This window comes from Varroa jacobsoni, unplaced genomic scaffold (assembly GCF_002532875.2).
Source record: "Varroa jacobsoni isolate VJ856 unplaced genomic scaffold, vjacob_1.0 contig00490, whole genome shotgun sequence".
Classification (NCBI taxonomy): Eukaryota; Metazoa; Arthropoda; class Arachnida; order Mesostigmata; family Varroidae; genus Varroa; species Varroa jacobsoni.
The window spans coordinates 88,506-112,944 of NW_019214474.1; the positions used below are offsets into that span (position 1 = coordinate 88,506).

At 39.2% G+C, this 24,439-nt stretch overlaps 1 protein-coding gene and 1 long non-coding RNA gene across 11 annotated transcripts in view; one reads left to right on the forward strand and one right to left on the reverse strand.

Moving 5' to 3' along the window:
- Nucleotides 1–998: 998 nt before the first annotated feature.
- The window catches only part of LOC111271280 (lysophosphatidylcholine acyltransferase 1), a 38,070-nt gene continuing 14,629 nt past the window's right edge, over nucleotides 999–24,439 (forward strand). Inside the window, exons 1-3 of one of the 4 annotated variants that reach the window (XM_022851981.2) lie at nucleotides 999–1,501; nucleotides 18,608–18,685; nucleotides 18,927–19,104. In XM_022851981.2, coding sequence (XP_022707716.1) covers nucleotides 18,966–19,104 — 139 coding nt within the window. In that variant the 5' untranslated portion in view covers nucleotides 999–1,501; nucleotides 18,608–18,685; nucleotides 18,927–18,965. Of the gene's footprint in view, nucleotides 1,502–18,601; nucleotides 18,686–18,926; nucleotides 19,105–24,439 lie in introns of those variants that run through there. The other 3 variants (XM_022851990.1, XM_022851983.2, XM_022851989.1) reach the window with 3 other exon arrangements.
- LOC111271285 (uncharacterized) lies at nucleotides 2,598–23,874 on the reverse strand. 7 transcript variants are annotated; one of them, XR_002686786.2, is made up of 5 exons: nucleotides 23,786–23,874; nucleotides 17,037–17,148; nucleotides 16,508–16,656; nucleotides 3,431–3,542; nucleotides 2,598–2,957 (listed from the first exon to the last, which is right to left on the reverse strand). It is a non-coding gene; the product is annotated as an uncharacterized LOC111271285 (long non-coding RNA). The 7 variants fall into 7 exon arrangements; XR_002686784.2 differs by having other exon boundaries at nucleotides 16,508–16,676; XR_015315258.1 differs by lacking the exon at nucleotides 16,508–16,656 and adding an exon at nucleotides 20,169–20,372 and having other exon boundaries at nucleotides 23,786–23,852.

Consider the following 24,439-nt stretch of genomic DNA (forward strand, 5'->3'; position numbering starts at 1 on the left):
CTTCTTTATAGATAGTGAAAAACTTAATAGGCCAGTGAAGAAAAACATATTTAAATGGCCAGGTCATTAGGCTATGTCAACTGGTATTCTCTACTGTGTGATACCGAATCTTAAAGCACAAACAGAAAATATTTCTCATATTCTCCAATTGTACCTGCTCTTTCAGGCCAAACATAACCTTAGCAATTTCGTTGTATGAACAAACATTTTAGATTTTGCACACAAAAAGAATCTGTACTGTTCAGACTTACCCGATATGCGCTACGATTCTGGTTTAAAAGTTCTGCCCAATAACATATGGCTACTATTGGTGTGATAAAAATTCCTGTAGAAGTAGTTATTCGCAAAAATTCTGTCTCTACGAATATAATCTTAATGTAAGTGTCAACCAATATTTCGAAATCCAGCAATGATATTCTAGTCTAACCATTTTCAATAAATATTTAGCTCAATCAAATATCCTTGGGGTAATTCGCTTTGAGTATTTGACCCATTAACTTTCGCATTAGACTTCACATTCAATTACGCAATATTGCGCAAACACTTAAGTTTAAACCCTTTATTTATCTATCGATTTGATTATTGTACAGTTTTTAGTATTTATTTTAACTCGCGTCCTTTTTACCGTCACTGGCGATGGCAATTGCTTTACCTACGAGCATTTTTTTTGTTGGTCGTTACCTGTGGTAGTAATAGTATTAGTAATAATCGTCGTTGTAAGAGTACGAACCGTGGTAATCTACTACCTGCCCCCAATACCGTCTGCATCAATCGCCTCTACCGCAAGGGCTCTTCCGCGCACAACGGTCAGTTTCGCCACCGCCGCTCATCGAAGTAGCGTGCAGCCGGCGGAGAACTGCGCTAAGCGACAGTTTCTACTGAGCGCGAAACGTTGTCGACCGGCTTCAACAAACGCCATGGGACTGGCGTTGTGAACAGCTCATCCAATGCGTGCCTCATAGCTGAGCTCGCTGCTGATACAGAAACAGAAAAAAAAAAGGGAAAAGATCGTTTCCCATCGCTACGCATACAAATGCCCTGCCCGACAAAACAATGTTTGTTTTTGAAGGAGAGGTGCACATTAGTAACAGAACGATCACAGTTCTGTTTTAGCAGGCTCGTTTGACTCGCGCTATCTTTGACCAGCTTACCCCGAACTGCCCTCTCTTACCGTGTAAAAGTTGCCAACAACCGTGCTCCCCTAACAACGCAAGAGAAAATAGAGAGCATAACTTTCGCCAATAAATTAGAGTAGTTTAAGGTGTCAATCTAACCTACTTTACTGAGGTGACTTCGTGCGCGAACAGTGCATTTAAGTAAATATTCGTCATTCTCTGTGTGCTACCATAAGTGCTACACGTGTTTGTAGTTTTTCCAGTTATTGGTATTGGTAAGTTTGTACGGATTTCAGATCGTTGCTTTGTTCATCTGACCATTACAACAGCAGAACAGACCGGATTTTTCTACTTCTGATTTGTTGGAATCAGTGTCTTGACGCCAGGTAAGAAGCGTCTATTTTTTTCGTCAGAAAGCATTAAAAGCTATGGAATGTCCATGTTTTTAGATGTGTGTGTGTGCGTAAAGGCGAAATTACCAGGTCCGTTCATTCTCTGTGTAATTCCTACTTGCTCCTAAGAGAGTGGGCAAGGTCACGTACAAATAGAACAGGATCGTCGTTGAGAAATTTGCCGCGATCACTAAATTTACGTCGACCTGTCAATGCAAGACCGGCCACTGGTGGCCAACAACTGTACAGGGAGGCCTAATGCTTCTGAGTACAAACTGGCACAGCAAACATGTAACATGGTTGTACGGCAAAGAAAGCCAGTTTAGTGGTCGGCCAGTGATAACTTCGAGAGACGAACAGATTTCACTCGCAAAGAACACCTACACAGCTTGCAGTTGTTGACGGAATTTCAAACGAAAGATATGTTGGCAATTATTATCTTGCCTCGTTGTATGTATCCACTAGCCCGATGTCAACATTAGCTAAGGGCATACGCTTCATTACCAAGGTGATTCTTTTAATGTTACTGTTCTGTGCAGATTTTGTTTGATGGTCTTAAACGTATGAAAACTTCATAATGTTTGATTTCCAAGAAGGCCTATACACATCTGCTTCTCTCTACTGATTACCTATCATAACTAAATAAAAGTCAATCTCCTAGTGAAGCTATGGTGAGGTCGTAATTAGTCAGAACACTGAAACTACGGACCGCGTAAATCTCACATCAGTGCTAAACGGAAAGTGACTTACTCGTCCGGTATATTTTACTTTTGATATTAAATTATTAAGCAGCGAAAAGTTCTTCTAAAGGAAAAACCTCAAATGAAGTGTTTGGCTTTTTCGCATCGTATCTTAAATAACCTAGCAAACAGTTCTCTACGTTATCCAAGCCCCAAACTTACTCTGCTCACTTTACCAACTAAGGGGTTACCGCTTAATTTCTAGAGGGCAGCTGGACGTATGACAACATAATGAAGACCCTGCATCTAGTGCTATCAATCATTGTTGAAGAGTGTAATCAACAAACATTTGCCGGTTATCGGACTTATTCTATTTCAATAGTTTCTATTGAAATAAGCTTTAATAGAAGTATCGTTGTCTTCTACCTTTATTGGATTCACATACAGTTTCACGAACAAAGGTCACAAAATAAGATAGAATGGAGGGAGGCTAATGCGTATAACTAGGATGAAAATGTTAAGCATGAGGTATGCAGAACACTAATCGAACAATATTGTAGTAAGTATTCTTCTCAACACATTTTGACAAAGTGTCTACATTGATCATAAAGTATGTTTATAGATTCAAGGTCTATACAAGCGTTCTCTTCTCACTGATGGTACAGTGTCTCGTCACGGCTAACGCGGGGAAACCTTTTCCATTTGTACCGGGGATGTCGTATAGGTATAGTACACTGTTCTAGTGTGGTGTCCTTGTACTAGAACGGTAACTAAAAACAAAAAGATATTTATTTTACAAATATTTTAATTGACTAGCAGTTCTTTTTATACATTTTTTGTTGTTGCCGAGCGCTAGCTGTGACCTTTCCTTCCATCGATAAAAACATACACATGACGTCTATCACTCAGTATAACTATATGCAACAGAGCAAAAGCGAAAAGGCTATTGTTCAACAACAAAGATACTTCATATTCACGTATGGTAAATCTAAAACGATATGCTGATACTATCTATTTCACTAGAATCTGCAATACAATAGATGGATAGTAAAAATTGACGTTAATGCGTTCCTCTGTCCTTCTGTTGAAGATATCATCACTGCCCCCACCGATCACGTCTAGAAGAAGCCAGCTACGCGGAAGGGTTCTGTGTATTACACGGAAATAATTATTGTTCACGCTACCATCCGCTTCTCAGACTAAACCCACAGAAAACATACATAAGCGATGCTGAAATACTCACGGCCTTTCAGGCTGACACATATCATCTTCGAACGGGACAGGAAAGCAACTGCTAGTTCCTGGAGATCAGGAATCCCCCAGAGATGGGGCTACGGTGAACTGTATTAGAGGATCTGAAAAGTTTCATAATAAGGCGAACATAAGAAGTAACAAATACTTTCTATAAACGCATCGCTATATAGCTGCAGACATCCGGTTCAACAATTTGACACAGAAAAGAACGGAGATCGACTGAATGATGTGGGAGCCAGTTAGGTTTTACCGCATCAAGCAGTTTTTGCTTAGGTCAAAAGGTAAACGGTTTCTGAATGATCACGTCATTAACTTGTAATATACGCCGAATTCAATATATAGTTTAAATGAATAGGAGAATTGAGCTTATTATTATTATATTCACTTCATTTAAACTTAACTTTATGTCTTCAATATAAAAGCCATGGGGTAAATGCTTACGGGACTCGAACCGAAGCCTCTCAGCTTCGTAGCCGGACATTAAACCGTCCCAGAAACCGTGCAAATAGAATTTTTGGTTGACCTCTTCTGATATATATATATATATATATCAAATGGGGGTTAAGTTTAATTAGCCTACAGTGTCGAGACGTTCCACGGGTAAAATAAACTTAAGATATCTGTCACTAAACGCTTTCAAATAAAAGTGATAACTTCGTTGTCGTCACGTTTGCGTTCTCGTTTTTGTTATGTCATATTTATGTACATATATTGAAACCGGCTACATTCGAATAACCCATACAGTGAGGTGGGTATATATGGGCTGTGCCACGAACGGGGTAGTCGTAGCTAAGCCTCTCATTAGAGATGATGTTTAAGGTTTTGCCGATGACACATAGCTGTTACACCATTTATAGGAACAATAAACAGAGGTATTACTTCATGTCATTACACTGGTCAGCATCACAGGATTCAACAGAATTTTAAGGATCTAGGGGAGATGGTATGGACATCAACGGTCCAGCTGCTCGAATGCCAAAAAGAACAATTGTTAAAAATCTTTGTTGTTCCGTTTAATTGACTTCTTTCTCATCATTAAGGCTAATCTGCCAGAAGAATTATTCAGGTACTATCTTATTTTCACTATATTATACTATAGTGATTTCGAAGACGATACGTCTATCTGATAGCTGATCGCGTAAGATTATCGCTGTAAAACTTCATAATTGTATGCGTCAAATTCAACAGTTTATCCTGTGTAGTACTCGACAGCATAATATATGCTTCATGTTTGGTGTGGTCACTGAAGGATGGCCTGCGCCAACACTTAATATAGGGTGTACGCTCAGGCCCAATTTAATCTTTCGAACACCTTAGGAATCTTTCTGTTTCAATAGGCAAACACGTTGCTACTACACTATCACAGGGACATCAATCGATAACCTAGTCACACTTCAGTTTTACAACTTCGATAGCAAAATAATTCGCTTCTCAGCACACACAAAGATACTGCACATTTTACGCGAATGAAGAAAAGTACTAATTAGGTGTTTTAAATGAGAAATAAATCGTAAGTATTTCCCATAGATACAAGAAATCGTTCGAAAGACATACAAATTACCAGTTAAAAACTTCAAGGATCTATCACAGAATGATCGACATAATGGAATTTCTATTGCATTCAATATCCTGCACTACATCTAGTAAGAAGTTTACGAACAATTGTTTATCTCGTGGTATACTACAAATAATATTAAGGGATATTTTGAGTTTTGTCGAACAAGCTACTTCGTCCTGGGTATCCATAACATTGTGAGTATGCTGCTTTCTGCTGTTGACCTTTTATTTAGGTACTTTGAAGTTGTAATAAGAAACAGTTGTCTAATTATCCAATCTTTCGAACATGCCTCCCCGTGAAACTACTGGAAACCTGACTAGAGAAAAATCGTAATGGGCATACGCATTCCGTTTGAGGACGTAGTTTATCCTTAATGTTGGCTAATTCTAATGAACGCTCTAATATGCTACCGTTAAGTGCACGTTACTCTACGTTTCAGATCCAGAAACAACGACTCTGTTCTGTGTCCATTTAATAGCCAGACTTCGAAACAGAGATTGGTCCTATGTTAGAAGCGCAAACTTGCGCTAAACCACACTATGAATGGAAATTTCTGGACGATTTGATATATTCTTCCAAGAAATTAAGTACCGGGCTACGGAATTGAAAGCATATATAAAATAACTGTAAAATTTGTGCGCATTCGAAGCGTATGCTAAAGTCCGGTTCACAACCGCGGATCATTGGCCCGTGCATATGAAGCAGACTACGAGAAATTGCAAGTTAACGCTTCATTAGAATCGAATTCTTATTGATAAAACAAAATACACTGCATGAGTATTTTAATAGAGTTTTTACTGACAAACAAAAAGTGAATTTCTGTAATAAACTGCCAGATTAAACAATAAGTCTGAGGTGTCCAAAACAAGAATTTAAAGTAAAGAAATTCACTAATTTTTCCCACTCATTTCTGAGATTGTCGTTACTTTTTGGCCCGAGTCGAGAGACTAGTCACGTTGACAGTGCGTCTTCATCCTCAATTGGAGCGATTGATCCTTCGCATTTTAATTAAAGAATTTGCATATCTCTGTTTGCTTTCTTAGAAAAAAGTATCAACTACCAATACAATAATTACCTGCAACATCGTATCATAGTAATCCGCTTGAAGCAGAAACTTCCCCTAAGCTGCGCACTTGTTTGCTTCTTCCATTCCAAACCATTCTAGATGGGGAATGCTGGTAAAAAAGCAAACTCCGGGCGCATTTTGTCCGGTAAGTCCATCCTTACTTCGGGTTCGAACCCAATGACCACCTATCGCATCCTCCGAGCACTACCTGGCCGGCCTCAAGGCATTCAAACTACGGCGCCGCTGATCGGATGGTGCTCTTTACCGAGCTGCATCTAGGCGCCAGTTTGGGCGGGCGCGAAGGCCTCGGACTCTAGGCTACCCCGCCATTGCAGCTGCTCTCGAGTCCGAATGTACACACAGCAGCAGACATCATCGCCTGCTCAGTTATAGCTACAGAGACGCGGTAGCAGCTGCCTTGTTCTTGGGAAGGGTGATTTAGTTCACCAGCAAATATCTACACAACTATAGCGGTACGATAGAGGCAGATACAGTGCTAGTGAGTCAAAGCAAACAACGAGTGGGTCTGCAAGAAAGACAAGCGCAGCGCCAGCCGCGGCACACAGTGAGCGCCGCGTAGCTCCGGGTGCCTGTCATAGGCCTCCTCCCTATCGGAAAACAAGCACAGCAATGTTTCGGAGTCGAGCAAATAGTATGCTTTTCGAAGGTTCTGAGAAACACTAGTGAACTTGATCTTTCATTTGGTCGCCGTCTGATCCTGTCAACTTTCGTTTGTGATGTTATGACTGCGAGAACTGTTCAAAGTTCCCGATCGACCCTGGCGTAGAATAAACGCGCTAAGCGGTGAAATCTCTCAGGGATGTTGAATCGTTTTGTACGGACCGAACAATGTGGGTATCCTTAGTGATCATTTCGGCGAATTGGATGGCAGTTGCACAAGAGTAGTCAGAGACGCTAAAGACGCCGCTACGGTCGTGTCACGATGTGTATCTGTGGAATTTACAATAGAAGTCAATTGCAGCTGCTATTGATGTGAAATCTACCGGTAATATAGGAATATATTCTGTAGGATTGAATCACTGTGGCGGATATTGATATGCGCTAGTGTTTTCCGCTATCATTTTGCGTCGCACCGCTATAAGAAACAAAAGTAGAGTGGACCGAATTTAATAAGCGAGCAGATCGTATGCTCTGCTCACACATCTACTGCGCAAACATTACTGGCTCTTTGTACGAACCACCGTCTATACTGAAAGCTGCAAATACGTAACGGACGACTACCAGCGCTACTTCTACTCTTAATAAAGATAACTTCGTAAAGAATAGCAGCCAATAGCTAAGCTAGGACTTCGATGGGCATACATGAATATCGGGAGTACCGGCAGTTTGTCACCTAAACCTGCCACTGTCCCAGATGACCGTTGTCGCTGGTGAGGTTCTAAACAAAACTGGATCAATCTAAGTACCATTTACTGCTGGTGATATGATGACAGGCCGTTGTTTTTCTTAGTTCAAATCTGCTAAGTTCCTCATGCACACCAAATGACATTAGCTTGGTTTGAGTGTAGCGTGAGAACTGTATAGGGAATACAGTTGTACCCTTAGCTGTTTACAACAGAGCGCGCAAACTGACAACCAAAATATCGGCGACCTATCATAGAGCCGCACGCGAACCCACCGACGCAGTGAAGCAGGAATGAAACATTGTCCATCCGCTAGAAAACTTGCAACATACACATATATCAACGTGAGCAATTGCATTTTCGACTCTTATTAGGTTAACTAACTAGTAAATAGCATTAAGTCTACAAATGATGTGACACCGAGCAGGGTAACACAGCATCTTGAAATGCGGGCGGGAAGTCGATCGATCCGTACGATCGAATCCCGCAAGAACAGAAAAGATCGGTTCTCGTTATGAAAAAAGGTGCACATAGCGCCTGTTTTATAATCACGATCTGCTAAAGGATTCTCTTTTCTTTTTAACATGAACAGGCACGGAATATTCTGGGCAGTGGTGCTTTTCTATTAACCGAAGTTACCACAAGAAACAGAACACAAGAAGGTAACGCGTCTGCCTCCGAACCTTAGTTAAAACACACGTGAGTCGCATGTCATATACTGGGAATAGACGTAATGCTAGTCCTACTGAAAGGCAAGATGTCTGATGTAATCTGAGGGTCCGATTCGAACGCATAAAGGGCAGACTTCGTCCACGAGACCAGTCGTCCGTTATTGTGATGCTATTAGTAAAAGCAGGCTAAATCAGGCATGCTAGTTACTTTATGAGATGCTCTACTTTATTGGGGTGTATTATAGAACATATCGGAAACATAACACTATTAATAACGCTAGTCTTTTGTTCCGTTTCACATACATAGGCACATATATTTCGTTACATAACTTGAGGGATTTTTGATAAACCAAACGAGAAGCCTTCTCATTGTTGCCACCACTGCTTCAAACAGTGACGTTTATCGCTAAACGTTGGCGTTTCGCTAAATGTATCTAACACTGTTTCTGGTTAAGTGGAATAAATACTATGTGTTCAAGGCAGAGCCAATATGGTGTAGGCGTTATACAAATGAATCGTGAAGCTCAAAAGTGTTCCAAGAGTTCAAAAAACTTTTTAAAAAAACGTTAGCTGCCGAGAGACCCCATTTCAAACAGTCAAAAAATGTTTGGAACACCTAGTATAATGCTACTTTAAGTATTCATGTCTTGTCCTTACGCTTTCGCTATGTGTCCATCTAGAAAAGGTAAATAGGACAAAAACCATTCATATTTGGCGCCTCTATATGTTATAATCGCCTGGGTGAAACACTGTCCTTTATTGTGCCGTTTGTCCAAAATATCCAAGTTCCTTATGTTGGGAAGAAGATTGCTTTAGATGGATAGCTTTGTTACTTGTGGTCATGCGGTCCTTTGCGCTTCATCGACTGCGTTTATCGGACAGCTGAACACACAAGCACCAGTCTTTCTGCCTACACACATTCACTGTGACCAGGCGTAGAATAATCTATTAAACAAAAACGGCCAAAACGCTAAATAGGCTTATTATCCAGTTGTATTATACTATATAAGAGGTGTAATATTTAGATTCAATAAGAAACAATGAATTTTTTTCAGAGATAGCTATGCATGGGGCCAACAAGTCTATTTACTATCTTAGAGAGCATATTGAAAGCGTAAAGATTACAGTGTATATATACGAAATTTGTTTACATATTGTAGCGCCGCCGTACTATATATTTTTTATAGTTGTGGTTTTATTTGGAATCTCTAAATCTCATTATTAGGGTTGACTTTTCTGAGGCCACAGACGGCGGGCAGAATTCGTCGGTTAAACCTTATATTTAAATAAACTCATTCCACAATACATTCGTCAGTGATTTCCAAAACGGACCATATTTTCATACTAAAAAACAATTTGAAAGTCGAAACAAAGCGAGCTTAATACCGGTTACCTCTAGATAAACTAGCAAATGACTTTTTCAGCACCTCTATGTAATTTGTAGCCATTCAACTTTATGATGTACTCTGCGGTGATGATGCGGCTTTGGCCATAAACCACTCTATCTTATGTGAAGGTCAGTCTCTATTTCCCCTATTAGCAGTATACTAATGATGAATTTTTCATTGTCACCATTACTCTACCCAGGGCCATCAACCCAAGCCATTACGTATAACGAAAAAGCTTTTGAATACAAGTTTCCGATACCAAATCTTTAGCGTATTCGAAAGCTTGCTAGACCTCTAATATTGATTAGCTTCAAATCGACTGCCCGTTATTTAAAATACTTGTGGCAATGTCTTATGGCGTCGGTTTGCCCGCCCACGTCCGCTAGGGTCATTGTTATTCTCCAGAGGACAATTAGAGGCCCTTGTTACAGTTTGAAATTCAGAGTAAATCACGGTCTTGAGTCTTGGATAAAGTTGAAATTGATAGGCAAAAAAAAGATGAGAGTATCGTTGACAGAGTCAAATGATGGATGAAATTGTTCTCGTTGGCGGTGGAATAATGACCAGTATTGAGTTAAGTTGCGAATCATTTCAATGAAACAGGCGCCTGCAATACATGTGCTTTTTTCTCGCTCAGTTTCAAAGGAAGCTGGGTGCCCATATCAAAGATATGACAAATAACTAACTACTAGATGAAGTAGTTAAAGAAAGTGAAGAATTAAACTACATAGAGATATACTAATTTCAAGCTGCACACATGTTGAATCGGTCGTTAACTCCGCCAGATAATTTTTTTACAAATAGCTGATAAACAACAATATTATAAGCGATATTTCATATGGCCATCACCTACTACTTACATCATCTAGCGATACCACCCACACAAATAGCAGATCGCAGACTATTGGTCTCTGGTCAACGATTTGCTATGATCAGCTTTTCTCGCAATGGAGGAAAAGGCAATCTTTAAGATGGTGACTTCGTATGATCGCGTCGTGGTCCATTAAATATTCCTAGAACAGTACGTCCGTTTTAAGCCTTCATCGAGAGCTTCAGCTTGTTATCCGGTTGTGTTCCTGCTTTAAGTATAGCGATTACTTCTTTTGCCTTGTGTTTCAATGAGAGAAATCTGGATCGGTCTTGTAGGTAAAGTAGCCATTTTAGGGCGTCTGCTTCTATTTTACAAAGATTTCAGTACGAGCCGCTGTACCATATTTTTATAGGGGTAAGAGGCACAACAACGACAATTTAATTACAACGTCCTTTCTATTGGATTTTAATGTCAGCTGACATTCCGTAAATGTGTTTAGGTGGACAGGCATTACACAGGGGACAACTGTGCTGAGACGATAGATACCTTAAGCCAAGATGCATTTTCTGATTACTGACCAACGTCAAGTTTAGGTTAACAATATATTCGTATTGGAGTGTAGACCTTGTGTTAAAGGAAAGTGTTCGTGGAAGGTACGAAAAAGTAACAAAATAAATACAAAGAAAAAAATGGGAACAACGAAAAATCAACTGAAAAAATAGAAGCAGTTCACACGATCGCTACCGTTCATAAATTTATCGCTAAATATGTTGATAAAAAAAAGTGATGTGAAAATAAACAAACGTTCATCAAAAATGCCGACGCTTACCATTAGAAGCAAGCCAGCTAAATGTGCGAATTTGTTTTACGAAATTTTATGTCAGAGTAAAAATACGTTAAATATATTTTTGTTAATGGACGAAGTTGATTTAAATCATTTTCTCCAAAGAAAAAAGAAATTCATTGGATTTTAGTACCAAGATACTCCGCGCGGACAACATTCACATAATCATTGAATATTTTTCACTATCTGCTGAATGCGAGTTCACGCTTAATTTTCTTAAAAGCAAAAGTACAGGAAATCGACCGCGGATGTTTACATACGGAAAGTCTATATGATTTGGTGTAAATAGAGCGGTTCTTTTTTATCCTAATGTGATCAAGTAAAGAGAACGAACTAGAATACCGAGCATTCCTTCGTGGCATTTGCGCGCCATAAATAGAAAGACTAGCAAGGAAAGTAATGTTTCTGCTTCGTAATCGCTCAACGCTGGTAAGCCTCGTATTAATTCAAGGTATTTTTGACTCTTTTAATATTTGTAGCTGTGTTTGTTTCAAGTTTTTAGAAAAAAATGGCGTTAAGAATGGAGGCATATCTTACATCGCTGTGCAACTTGGACGCTATTGCGGTCGCGTCACTCAAATTTGACATAATGACAACAAAGTCCAATAGAAGCTAATAATTGGCTTTGCGTGGGTATTTCGAGCGATACAATCTACATTGTTTTTTTGCCCTACATTCTCGAACTAACGCTAGTGGCACCGTCTGCACAAACGAATATTAGTTATTAGTGAAAAGTTCGCGCACGATGGAATATTAGACGAGTGCAAATGCGGGTGTAATTATTATTAAATAAGTTTACTTTTTATCTTTTGATAATGTCATTACCAAAGTACTTTGCTTTTAGTAATATCATTTTCACATTTTTGCTTCATTAACCAGAAATGTAATTCTTCTTTTTCATATCTATCGAAGCAACCGTAACTAAAAATAATAATTAGAAATTTACTTTTGGTGAATGAAACTTCCTTTGTTGATCAACCGAATTACGGGTATTACCCTTACGATATGGCTTTTAGCTGATAATGCAGCAAATGTTAAAAAAAGCACACGAAATATCATCTACTGTGCGAAATGTTATTGGCTTCTACCATGGCGATGCCCTGTATTAAGAGCCAAAACCATAAGAAAACATACTACTTCGGTAATTTGAATTTCAACTTATAATTTTGCCATAGGCAAATACTAATGCCCATCTACCAAACACATACAAAAGTTAGTCTTGGCCATCCAGATGAAAATGCAAAAGATCGTATCGGAAATTAACGTATTATCGTAACGGAAATTTGACGTAAAACTAGTAACAGATAGGCACCCATATGTAAACATAATGCAGACATTTAGATAAATATAATAAAGATTCGAAGCAGAGATTATCTACATAAATACATGTAATCTTCGTTCATTGATATGTCTACGAGACCTGTGCGTAATTCAACGTGACGATAGGCGATGTTTAGCATAGCTGATGCTACAGCCCATTGTCGTACTGATCAATATAATCCTGCGATGCAGATGCTCTCAGCTGAAGTGCGGAGCAAAACGAGCATTGTAGCTTATAAGAGTCGACTTTCTTCTAGAAGTTGTAAATATTAGAATAATTAGTACTATTATTCGCAGCCAAGGATATGAGAAGAAAAAAGGCAGTGATATTTATCAATCACACAGTACTGAGCGATACAGTTGTTCATCAAAGGCCAGATATCAGTCGGAAGAATTAATCAGAAATACAGATTTTTTTTGCTTGCTTGCCCATCGAAAATGCAAACTTCTGAAGCACTTATCAACAATCTGATAAAGACGATCAGCTGGTTTCATTTGAAGTTGGTAGACTGAAACACATTGAACGCGTGTGCAACATACGTTAGAGCGACATGTTGTCTTTTTTGAAAGCGTTTGTACTGCACCAGCAATCGGCCATATTGTCTCTTCATCTATCATTACCACTAATCCAGCAAGCGTTAATATATGACGCAGATTTGACTGCGTATGAGTCGTGTGAATTTGTGATATATGTATATACGTATAATTAAAGTATAAAGATCTGTGTCGATAATGTTTTAAATTATATTTCCTGTATAAAAGGACTTCTAAGGAAAATGTTAGGTGGTTGTAGCAGGAATATTTGTTTAATTTGCTAGCTCGTAAAGCCACCATAAGAGAGTTAACAAATCGGAAAAAAAACGAGACAAGCAGTGAAACGTCATTTGTGAACTGTCGTCTAGAACTAGGAGAACCACTGGAAAATCTTGCATTGAACGTCATACTCGATATAGTTAATGGGTGCGGAATCGCAGCTTTGTCGTTAATTGCCACATTAAACATTGGAGTTTTTTTTTATTCATATATGTAACCGGTCGTATCATTAGATGGTAGGATTACCACACACATTCTAAATGCAAAGAAGCCTCCGTTTAGGTCTGCAGATTATCTTGAATACAATTGCTCGACAGTTGTACATCAAAGAAGTCTCGAACCTGCATCTGCAGCTGGATTCGAGCTTAACGTTTTATGTATGCTACTGTTTAGTTATGCTTCCGGCGGGTAGTCGTCAAATTTTGGTCGTCGTCAAAATATTTCAAATACTTCAAAGGTGCGAAGTCGCTCGAGTCATAAATGCGATTTCATCGCCATTGACATTCTGCTCAACACTCGTAGACGTTAGGATTTTCTGGTCGAAAAATTTATTCTGATAAGTATTCATACACAGGCTATAAACAAAAGTATCTTGATGGGGTGAGAATCTTCGTTCTACATCTGCACTATATAAACATATATATACTTTTTTGAAGTTACGCTACGTCGAAATCGTTGTTGTAATGATATGGCATTCTAGCTCGATTATCCCTAGGTTTGTTAGCATTTACATCTATCCGCCACTAATGATGCTCAAAAATACGTACATATGCGCGTGCATGAATTTGATTGGGCTCTCTACTTCAATAGGTACGCTCCACTTTAAATTGCAATGGTTCGTTAATCTCAGTGGGAACAAAACACACATAGCCTCATCTAGAATATCTGCTATAGAATATAACACAAAACGAACGAAGCTACACCTTAATTTGTAATATTATCATTTCAGATGCATGTTTGGTTCGCCGTGATCGTTGTCAGTGCTGTTTAATTCGATTCGCTTTTATGTGGCGGCATTGTTGAAATCAACAGATCTTGTTTTTTGTAGATATGACATATAGTCGAAGGCTGTGCATTTATCTTTGGTAGCGGCGACACTCAGTCAGTCACACTTTACCCGCTCATTTATGAAAATCAATTTTGGATGGATGTTAGCTGCTTAAGGATAATTCTGCTATTCTGGTACATACAGTCCATCTACAATCCATTACGAAGCTATTTTTAAGATGTGACAATGATAGGAATCATGAAACCCTAGCCTTTTCGAACAAGAAAGCCGATGACTTTCAAGCCATGTTTCGTTAAAAAATTAACGAATCCAATACCAGAAAAACCGAGCAAGTTGGATGCGATAACTATTCCTTTATTCACGTTTTTGCTGGAAGTTGAAGCAACAGTCTTATTCTCTTTAAGGCAGACTGAAGTAGTGATTTGACAAATTCGTAAACGAAAGACAAGGAATACTCTAAGCGTAAGGGACGATAAAGTTGGTAGAATACGTAATGCGATGGATATTAATTGAGGTTAACAGCTTTCAAACCAATTAACTTCAATAAAAGCTAATTTTTTTCAGATCTTAGCAGAATCGACGCTAGGTTATTACTTCCTCAATAAAATTTCCTGATGTCCAAACACGATTTTACAGAACCATTGTTTTCATTTGCCCGAGTAATGTCGCAGATGTTTGCACGTACAGTTCGTTTCATTGAAACTGCTTTAGAAGTGCGTATTGTTTACTTTAAAAAGACACCGTCCGTTGACGTTTGCGCGGGAACTCTATTTCAGGTTAGTAGTGATCTCAAGAAGTGTCAACCTTTCGACGTAAGTTTTTTTCACACGTAGCTTAGCACGACAGTGAATAATCCATAAATTCAGTAGAACGAGACGCAATTCACCTGACACTATCGCAGTTATCTTCAGCAATTATATTAAATTACCTAAGCATAAGTAACCCGCCGCCTTCAAATACGTTTTATCCTTGGCAATACGTAGTACACAACCCGATACGGTTAAGTCGAAAGCGGCTTCGCCACTGCTCTGTTATGCCCGAAAGCACTTATTTTTGGTATCGTCAGTCACTCCATATAACGTTTAAATATAATTGACTTTATTTATTCACACAAGTTGTGTGCTATGTGTCGTTGGTGTAATATGAAGCAGCATATCTATATAAAAGAGAATGTAAAACCCTAAAAGTCACCCCGTTTCTCTAGCAAGGAGACGTTGATTTAAAACTGTAATCCTATTTTAAGAATTTTTCAGATCTACACAGATTAAAAATGCGGCTCGCGTTACTAGATATTTTTTTAGGGCCAGGTTTTGAAAGGCCGAGTTGTTTGCGACAATTGGGCATTTTTTCGCATCCTATATCTTATTTTGCTTCTGATTTTGGTCTCTTTTCGGACAAAATGTAATTCTTAGATGTGTGGGTACCTCATACATTTAAAAGCTGATTTCATACTGCGTACGAGAACTTTATGTGAAGTTGTGGTAGACGACTAATAAACTTCTGTTTGTTTAATCTAGCAATGAGTGATTAAAAGGCATTATGTTCTCTAGCCATGCTCACAGCCTTTTTCAGCCAGAAAAGCATTTTCCCTTTAGCTTTGTTGAATGATTCACTTCCACACGCGAAGGTATCAGTACTTCATATAGCTCTATCTTTGACCCCAACTCCATTTGATGATGCTATACAAAACAACCACGTAAGTGTCTTCAAGCGGTTTTTTCCCGAAAATTGACGATTTGTAGTAAACTCATTTGGGTCACACAATTGAACAGTCTGTCACAGCTTGACTGCTTTAATACCAGCTTGTTGTTTTTATGAACGAAATAATCGCTTCTACACTAACTTGTATGAAAAGGAGAAGATGGATATTGACAGGCTATAGCTTGGAAGAGCTATTACGTGTCAGTGACTCGTCCCACGAGACGACCACTCGTTTACGGCTTGTCGACATCACTGCTGCTACTTCGAAGTAAGGGTTAACTAAGCACTACTCCCTATGCAGCAGCCTGACGAATGAACACATTACTCGATTAAAAATGTTGCTTATAGTCTTGTCAACTGCAATATACCTACGACTATCCTCACGTTTGCTGTCACTTATCCTCGTCATAAGATCAGTATTATTGTCTCTTTCCAGCTCTAATTTGGATAATTTTTTAAGTAACTTAGTTACATTTAAATGCTCAGTTATATATACAATTAGCGACCGATTTTCGCTATACCGTCATGTCTATAGACCCTGATGCCCTGTCAGCAGCGCGTTGAGAAATGGGAAATTTCACTGATGCCATTCGGCTACTCTGGACGTCGCTTCGTGCACGGTTGTTTAAAAGAGAGTCGAAGACGTAACGTTTGAAGAGTAAACATTTGGCTGAAAAACAGCAAGCGAGTCTGGAAGATAACGAGAGTCGCAACAAAGGAGATAGATTTCGGGTGTACTGGCTTTCCGGTTTCGGGCAATAACAATGTAATAATATACGAAGACAATTACATGAGTGAACAGCCTGTACAACACAATCACTTGATACAAACACTTGATCTGGTACAGTAACTGCTTCCTCTCGACAAATTTCGATCTTTTAGTGAAAATTTTCTCTTGCGTTGACAAGGCATCCGTCGTGTACGGAAAGCATAGAGGATGTGCTTATATAAAATACGTGCCAGTGAATCTTGTGTCCGACACACGCACCTACCTACGTACACCGAGACACTACAAAAAGAATATTGCGCAGTAAACTGATGGTGCATTACCTGTTGCCGCACTCCGAACCCGGTTATGTGTATGTTGGCCTATGCTTTAACCATTGGGTTGGCGAACTGCGAGGACGCCCGCTTGTCCCTTGGGCGTTCACAAATACGTAACCTAATAAAAAAAAGCACAGGACATTTGTGTAAATCATACACTCTCAAGGTTTTAGCTCGCATGCTAATTATGTAGAAACTACGTTCATCATTCAACTATGCTTTTCATACTTAACAAAAAGTAATTCCAATTTATTTTGGAAGTGATAAACCGTTACCGTGATATAAGCTGCTCTTTGTAGAGGTTCCATTGCTGCTTAGTAAACAGTGCTTTCGAAATTTTTTGGTGCGCACTGATTGAACGATCACGTGAGAGGCGGGTGGCTTCGGTCTCGCAAAAGACAGAAATGCCTAGGTCGTAAATCATTTAGAATCTGTAGTGTTTAGCAATTTTTTCCCGAAGTTATTTAATTCATTTTTTTGGTTTTTGGATTAAGTGTTCCGGAAAGCTGTAGAGTATGGTTAATTAAACAATTTTGATTTCTTTGGCTCGAATTCTACAGGTCTCATTTTAAGTGTATATACTTATACTACTATGGCAATACGATATTTGTACCGTTACGTATGTTGCATACGTACCATCATAAAGGATATGACCAAAAATAAATGTGGAAAATACTTTTCAGCATGAAAAACACTTTAGCAGGCTCTGCGGCGTTTTCGCTATGATATTTAGTAAATAATACGCATACGTTGAAATTAACCAAACTCTAAACTACAAGTGATGTCCTCCATAGTAAAATTGCTCCCTTCAACGATTACAGTGTTTCTTGTATGCATTTAGAACTAATGGATATTTTGCAATTTCGACCGTTCGCACCTGTTTACAATGCAACATAAACTTGGTTCGAGTCTGTTTAAGTTGTATTTGATCGACTTCCGCGGTAGAAACTTGAGTTTCTGGTCCAATAGATACCTTAGCTCAGTAACAGTGAGGTTGCCAGAGTTAACAGGATATGTTTGCTCGTTATCTTATATTTAGAGTATTCATAACGGCCAAGGTCGACCTGGAATACCGATCGATTGTAACAGATCTTCAGACCTATGCGACGACGTAAGCGCATTGTATGAACTTGCCCTTAACCATCTAACGACTAAGGTGCCTGTGTCGAATATGCGCGGAATTATTATTACTATCATACGTTTAGAAATATATACAATATCAAACGAACCATTATCATTTTATGAAATTTTAAAAGTTGTCGTAGCTTATCACTGTACTACTTAAAAAGGTAACATTAGCACTTAGCACTACGCAAGTTGCTTAGTGAATTCGAGTACAGTAGAGCGGACGTTTATCTACAGGAGACTTGGTTGTTCCAATCATCGGGCACTATCACTTGCATAGAATTAAGGCCGATTGGCGAGTTATTTGCGCCTAAACATAAGTAAGACGTGGTGCACACCTGTCATAGGACATCAAAATTTCGCATATCTAATACCGTAAATTATAGCTGTAGTATTGTACAAGAATATTTGTCAATTCCTTCCTAATGTTATTGTTTTTCTGTTACTTTCAGAGCGACCAGAAACCGTCAAAAAAATCGTAGACCGTATACCGTTCCCGAGCTCGTTCTTAAACTAAAGCCATTTTTTGGGTGAGATTGCAGTGATCGATTGATTCAAGGGCTCTTCATGCTTAGTTCAATCGATTGATAGCTATGTATAAGCATTTAGTTTGTCCGCAGCTAAAACCTTACAAATCTTTGTAGCTGGTATTAGAAAGCAGTAAACCAAGCATCGAAATCAGATGAGTTGCTTGTGCGGGGGAGAAGAAATGCAGTAGCAGTTTTTTTTTTTTGAGAGTTATATTGCAGTGTCCCATTGTTTCTTCTGCAGATCAGTTCCACGAAACCAGGGCTCCGTTCCGCGGTGATTATGGTGAAGTCTCGAGATATTTCGGTATCGTTGACGAAGGGTGATATCTCACCGGAACCTCAACCACATCTTCAGGATAGTGACGACAATGGACAAGAACAGCAAAGGCCTTCCATGCACGAGTCTACCATAGAACAAGGTACACTGGCTCTTTGATGAACAGCCGTCAGTTGTCCATTAATGTTTCCTAGATATCGAGTTATTTAATCAATAACGTCCCGTGAGAATTATAACATTGTTTTCTCAAAGCTATAATAACTGTATTTAGCTTTGATATCATAAAGCCAACCATTTGTATGATGCTTGCGTTTATTTCAGTATATCTATTCTTAAGATCTATCTAGTGTAGCTATGATTAAAACAAATAACAACCAATAATGGTAATTTAAGAAACCCAATTTTCGACCCTATCCCGTAGACTCTTCACATATTTATTCCGTTTAACCCATGTCAACAAGCTATTATCTTATTGGGCTTGACCCACGCAAGCTGACACGACTACCTTACTTTCTATACAAGGACTACTAAAAAGTGTACATAGCCGCTACGTTCCATTAGGTACGCAACGACAACTATACAAATTTCTGGTCTCTAGCCCACCTTACGATACAGATCATCAGCTATGCACATAGAAATGTTTATACTAACATAATCTTAATTAAGTACTACCTAATAGCGGAATAACGACAAATAAATAAAAACAATAACAATAATAAATTAAACGTGAACAATTTGTGCGTGCCATAGGATTTGCATTTTAACATACATGTTTTCTGTATATATAGCCAGGATAGATATATTTTCTAGAATTCTAGTAATTAGAAACCTTTCGTGTTTCCAGTGATAGATGCGTGTCATATCCCATATCCCCAATATCTTGGCCTCAGATGTCAGCTAACGGAACCAAGTCATGCATCTTTCCAATTTCTCAGTGTCATATTGCGTACAGATTTGAAACTTCGGTAACGCTGTATGGCTAACTTATATTGCGACAAAGCCTGTCTAGTGTCATGCTTCAGTTTGGCAATAAATGAATCCAAAGGCGACCCCTTAACCTGCGCGCATTTTGGACACTGACAACAGAGCGAGGTTCCAGCAATACAAGGCATTCACCCATGTAGCAAAGAAAATAGCATTTTTATGTAAGTACCATGATAGGAAGCTGCAAAATAAAGAGAGGCTGCAGCCTCAGCAGAAACTTACCTATGCCCTACGCTGCTTTAGTTCTGCAACTCCAAAACAAATAGGGCCCATGCGCATTACGTGTCTGTGTGTGACTCACAGTATTAATTTTTGCCCTCGTCCGTTCCTTGTCTGTTTCATTGCCTACTGCGTGCGCTGCTTATTGTTCGTTAGCATCGTATCGGGCCAACGGACTAGGTAAATATCAACTTATTTGATACGATTCTGAAAATTTTACGGTAATGGACAACATTACAATAATTGGTGACTGGTCTCGCCGTAGTAGACGCGGCATTCCACCTGGCTTTTGGACAGTACGTCTCGAAACATTACAGCAGGAAACAGATAGATAACATACCTGTACCTCTGTGATTGGCGTATACCTCTATGATTGGCGTACCAGCAGTTGTTAGATCTGTCGACGGTTTTGATTCGAACGTTCGTGCGTCGAGCTCTTCGTGCGTTTGACGCACAGTGGTTCTACACGTACATCTATCTTACCCACTTATTATGCTTAAGTGTGCCTTTTGCTTGAATAGCTATTTGTCAGTTAATGCTTGCTAACCATTTCTAAATGACAACCTCAGCTTTTTATACACATTAAAACCTTTTCTACGCAATAACCCATGATGGTTATGTACTTGTATATATATATATATATATATATATATATATATATATATATATAAGGCCCGAAACTGTGTGATCAAGCAAATAAATCAGATGAATGTTTATTTGCGTAACGATATGTATACGTCGCTACTCCAACACCGAAGGAACGCAAGATAATTTCTACATTCATGACAATATACGACCTGACGGAATCTAGTATCCGAATAGATTGTCAGCCTATGTGACTGCTCACTTGATAGGATCAGCGATGGCGGATAGCTATTTTAATTATTTAGATTTATTATTTAGTAATTAGACATACATTTTCAATTTTTGTTGGGATCTATTGATAGTGAGAAGGAGATGAATACTTTGGTGCCAGCAAGGTGGTATCCAATCAGTTATGCGCGTTTAGTTATGGACTATGTTGAATAGATCGAAGTCGTTTATCAGCATGCACAAAAACACTATTAGTTGAGTTTACTCTATGTTATGTCTGTTCTTGGGAAGTCTCGTTGTTAAATGCTTTCCCTATCCACAAGGACACATTACGCATCAATAAGACAACAAATAGATCTGACCTCAACCACACTCGTCGCTAAGTCAATTGCACACGTGCCCGAGTTCGCGTAATTTATACCATAGTTATTGTTAGACTGGAAGCTTTTCTCAGCTTGACATGGGATCGGGATGTTCTTCAGCGTTACCCAATGCCTCCTTATTTTTGCCCATTCGATTGCTCCTCACCCAACAAAGACCATTAGATAATCGAACAATGGCGTTTTACAAATTCGCAGTTGAAAAAGATAACTTATACACCGGATATCATTGTACAGTCGGGATAGCCTGTGTCAGTGTTTTATTTTAAAGAGAACATTTTAGTAAACGTCAAAGGAAAGCCCATGGTCCAACCCTTATGCATTATTAAGATCACCGCTTATGGCTGCGGTGCGAGTCAACCACAAGCAGCAGCCCAGACAGTCGAGCGATCGTACGAAACACTGTAATTACTCCCACAGAAGAAGCTCCAATCTCAGTAAGACAATCATGTGCTCGCGCGTACCTCATATAGTTAAAAGACATGGTCTTAGTCGGTGTCCTATTGTGATCCAAATAGATTGTAAAATTCAAATTGGAATTTGTAATAATACGTTCGTATAGTTAAGTAACTTTATTTTTTAACTCATAAAAGCCTCACAATATTCGCATCAACGCAATGTCAACGAAAGCATCAAGTTATGACCTATGGAACATCTTGAGTCGAAGGTCAATGTTACCATCGACGTTTCATATCCGGACAGATCCCCTGCTTTGCCTCAGACCGCAGTTCTGTCAGTGACCAACGAAGCTATATTAGAACGCCCGTTTTGCTCCACCAGTAATAGTAACTGGATGACGAAGGTTTGTCATCATTGAAAACCACGACTCATTGTTTTGGATTGATCTCTCCTCATATTCATGTTATGATACGTGTCATTGTATCAGTACGACGATGAAGGTCGTTGCTGAATTGTTTATCGATCAAATTTAGTACGGCAGAGATAATTACATTTAGAGACAAAAACGCAATTTTCCTAAAAAGCTCTCAACTTAAAAGATGTAAAACATTGAACATTCGGTCAAAATTACCTTGAGTCTACAATGATTGCCATTCGTTCTGCCAAATTCGCTAGAGTTTGCCTAGCTCTTTTTTTTGTTTAGTTTGTCTAGGGCAATTGAATAAACACAACATATTGAACAGTACCGCTGAAGGCAACCAGCTCTCCATACCGAGAGATCAACATGGCATACGTTGTAATCAATACTAGACGCACTGGGGGCAGTTAATGTTGGGATACCGTCAGATGAAGCAATAAGGGCAGTTCAATTGCTATATTGAACTGATTAGTGATAGGAAGATGGCCGATCAAAATTTTCTATAACTTAAAAGCGTCATCATTTAATTATACGGCGCACGTAATCGTTTAGCTTCTGGTGCAAGGATTCCTATTGAATTGAAATGCATTAAACTTATCGTTAGTACGGCATCAGAAGACGCACAACAATGATATTAAACTAGTTAAAACTATGTCGTATCATAGAAGGTACAATGCATTGCAAACCCCCAGATGATGTAAGCGTAGGTGTAGCGGATAGAAATTGGTAGCAGTACATTCGAGTAGCTTTTTTTAGGGTTTTTCGTACTCTCGCTACTAAATACGCTTTGTATACGCTTGTGCATTACTTAGAAGCTCATATTCATTCTTAGAGAATAGATCTTCTATGTGGACTATTCTTGAAACGAGGCCCCTCTTTGCACAGAACGAACCGAGAGACAAGGCCGGATTTCCGTAATTGCAAATCATTGATTCTTCTTCTCCCGCTAACGATTTTAGCCACAATTGATAGACGAGCTGTTTTCAAATTATGCTCTCGCGCAGGCAGACATAGACTAATACATAGTCGTATATTCATGACACGATGTGACGTTTGGCAAACTGTACTTCGTTCGTGACTAAGCAGCCATGTTTGCACCGACCAAACAACGTTAATTTGAGAAGAAATCGAACATGAGTGTTTACACAAACCTCCTAAGCCAATGTTGCAAACACTGTAATTCAATAATAATGGCGTTTACGTATGTAAAAAAATGCAAACTAACATTAAAGAAAAAAACAAAAGTTAGAGTGCGCTTGAAGCGCTGGACCTTTTGTAGCAAGTATAGTGACAACATTGTTCGTGTTTGCAAAAAATTTTCGTGAGCGACTGTTATGCATCAAGGACCTTTTTTCTTACTAAATTTTATCTTACCCAATAAGAAATTTAGTTGACAAGATCTAACCGTAGCAAACCGCGCGTCACATGTATGACCAATTTGATTCATGTAGATGTTGATTTTCACAGTGCTCGACTGATCGACTAGACTGAGGTGGTGCCAACAACGATTTCCGTCGAGATTTCAAACTGCTTCAAAAATATACCCGTCGAATTCGTGAACAGTACGTATCATCAAAGAAGGGTAGTGTTTGTAATGCGGACTTACAAACCTTATACCTGAGGACCCTCTCAAAGCGTCCGAAATGTATTGTGGAGTAGATGACTCTTCACGCGAGGCCCTGTTCCTACCCGGCCTAAAACGCAAAGGTAAACAACAGCTGCAACAACCGCAACCGTATTCGCAGCCGGAGATGGCGATGCCCGAATGCGAAAACGAGCAAATAGACCAGTACTACGTTGTGTCCAGTACTAACGTTGGGACTAGCTCGCTACTATACCCGGGTGGTACGTCTTGTATTCCTTCAACTTTTGATAACAGTTGCCTTCATAATCGGCCCTGGACACCAACAACCCTAAAGCACGACGAGAACGGTGATGACTCAGTCGCAGAAGGCCACAAGGGTAGGAGGCCATGGATGGTGCACTTCAAAGGCGGAAGACATTTCACAGCCGTGTGTGGTGCGTGTGGGTTTCTTGTTGCTAGTTAAAAAATGCTTCGCCTTTTTAGGGTAATGGGCCGAGAATGCGACGCTCGGTTACTAGTCTGACCATGCTTTGATAAAAGAACACTGCTGCTGTATTGTCTTCCTCGCACACAATTTGAGAGACCACATTGCGAGATGAACTAATTAATAGGGTGATCACAACAAGTCGTTGTGTGACTAGGAAGCCTACGCTGGCAGTTATTAACAGGTACCCGCCAA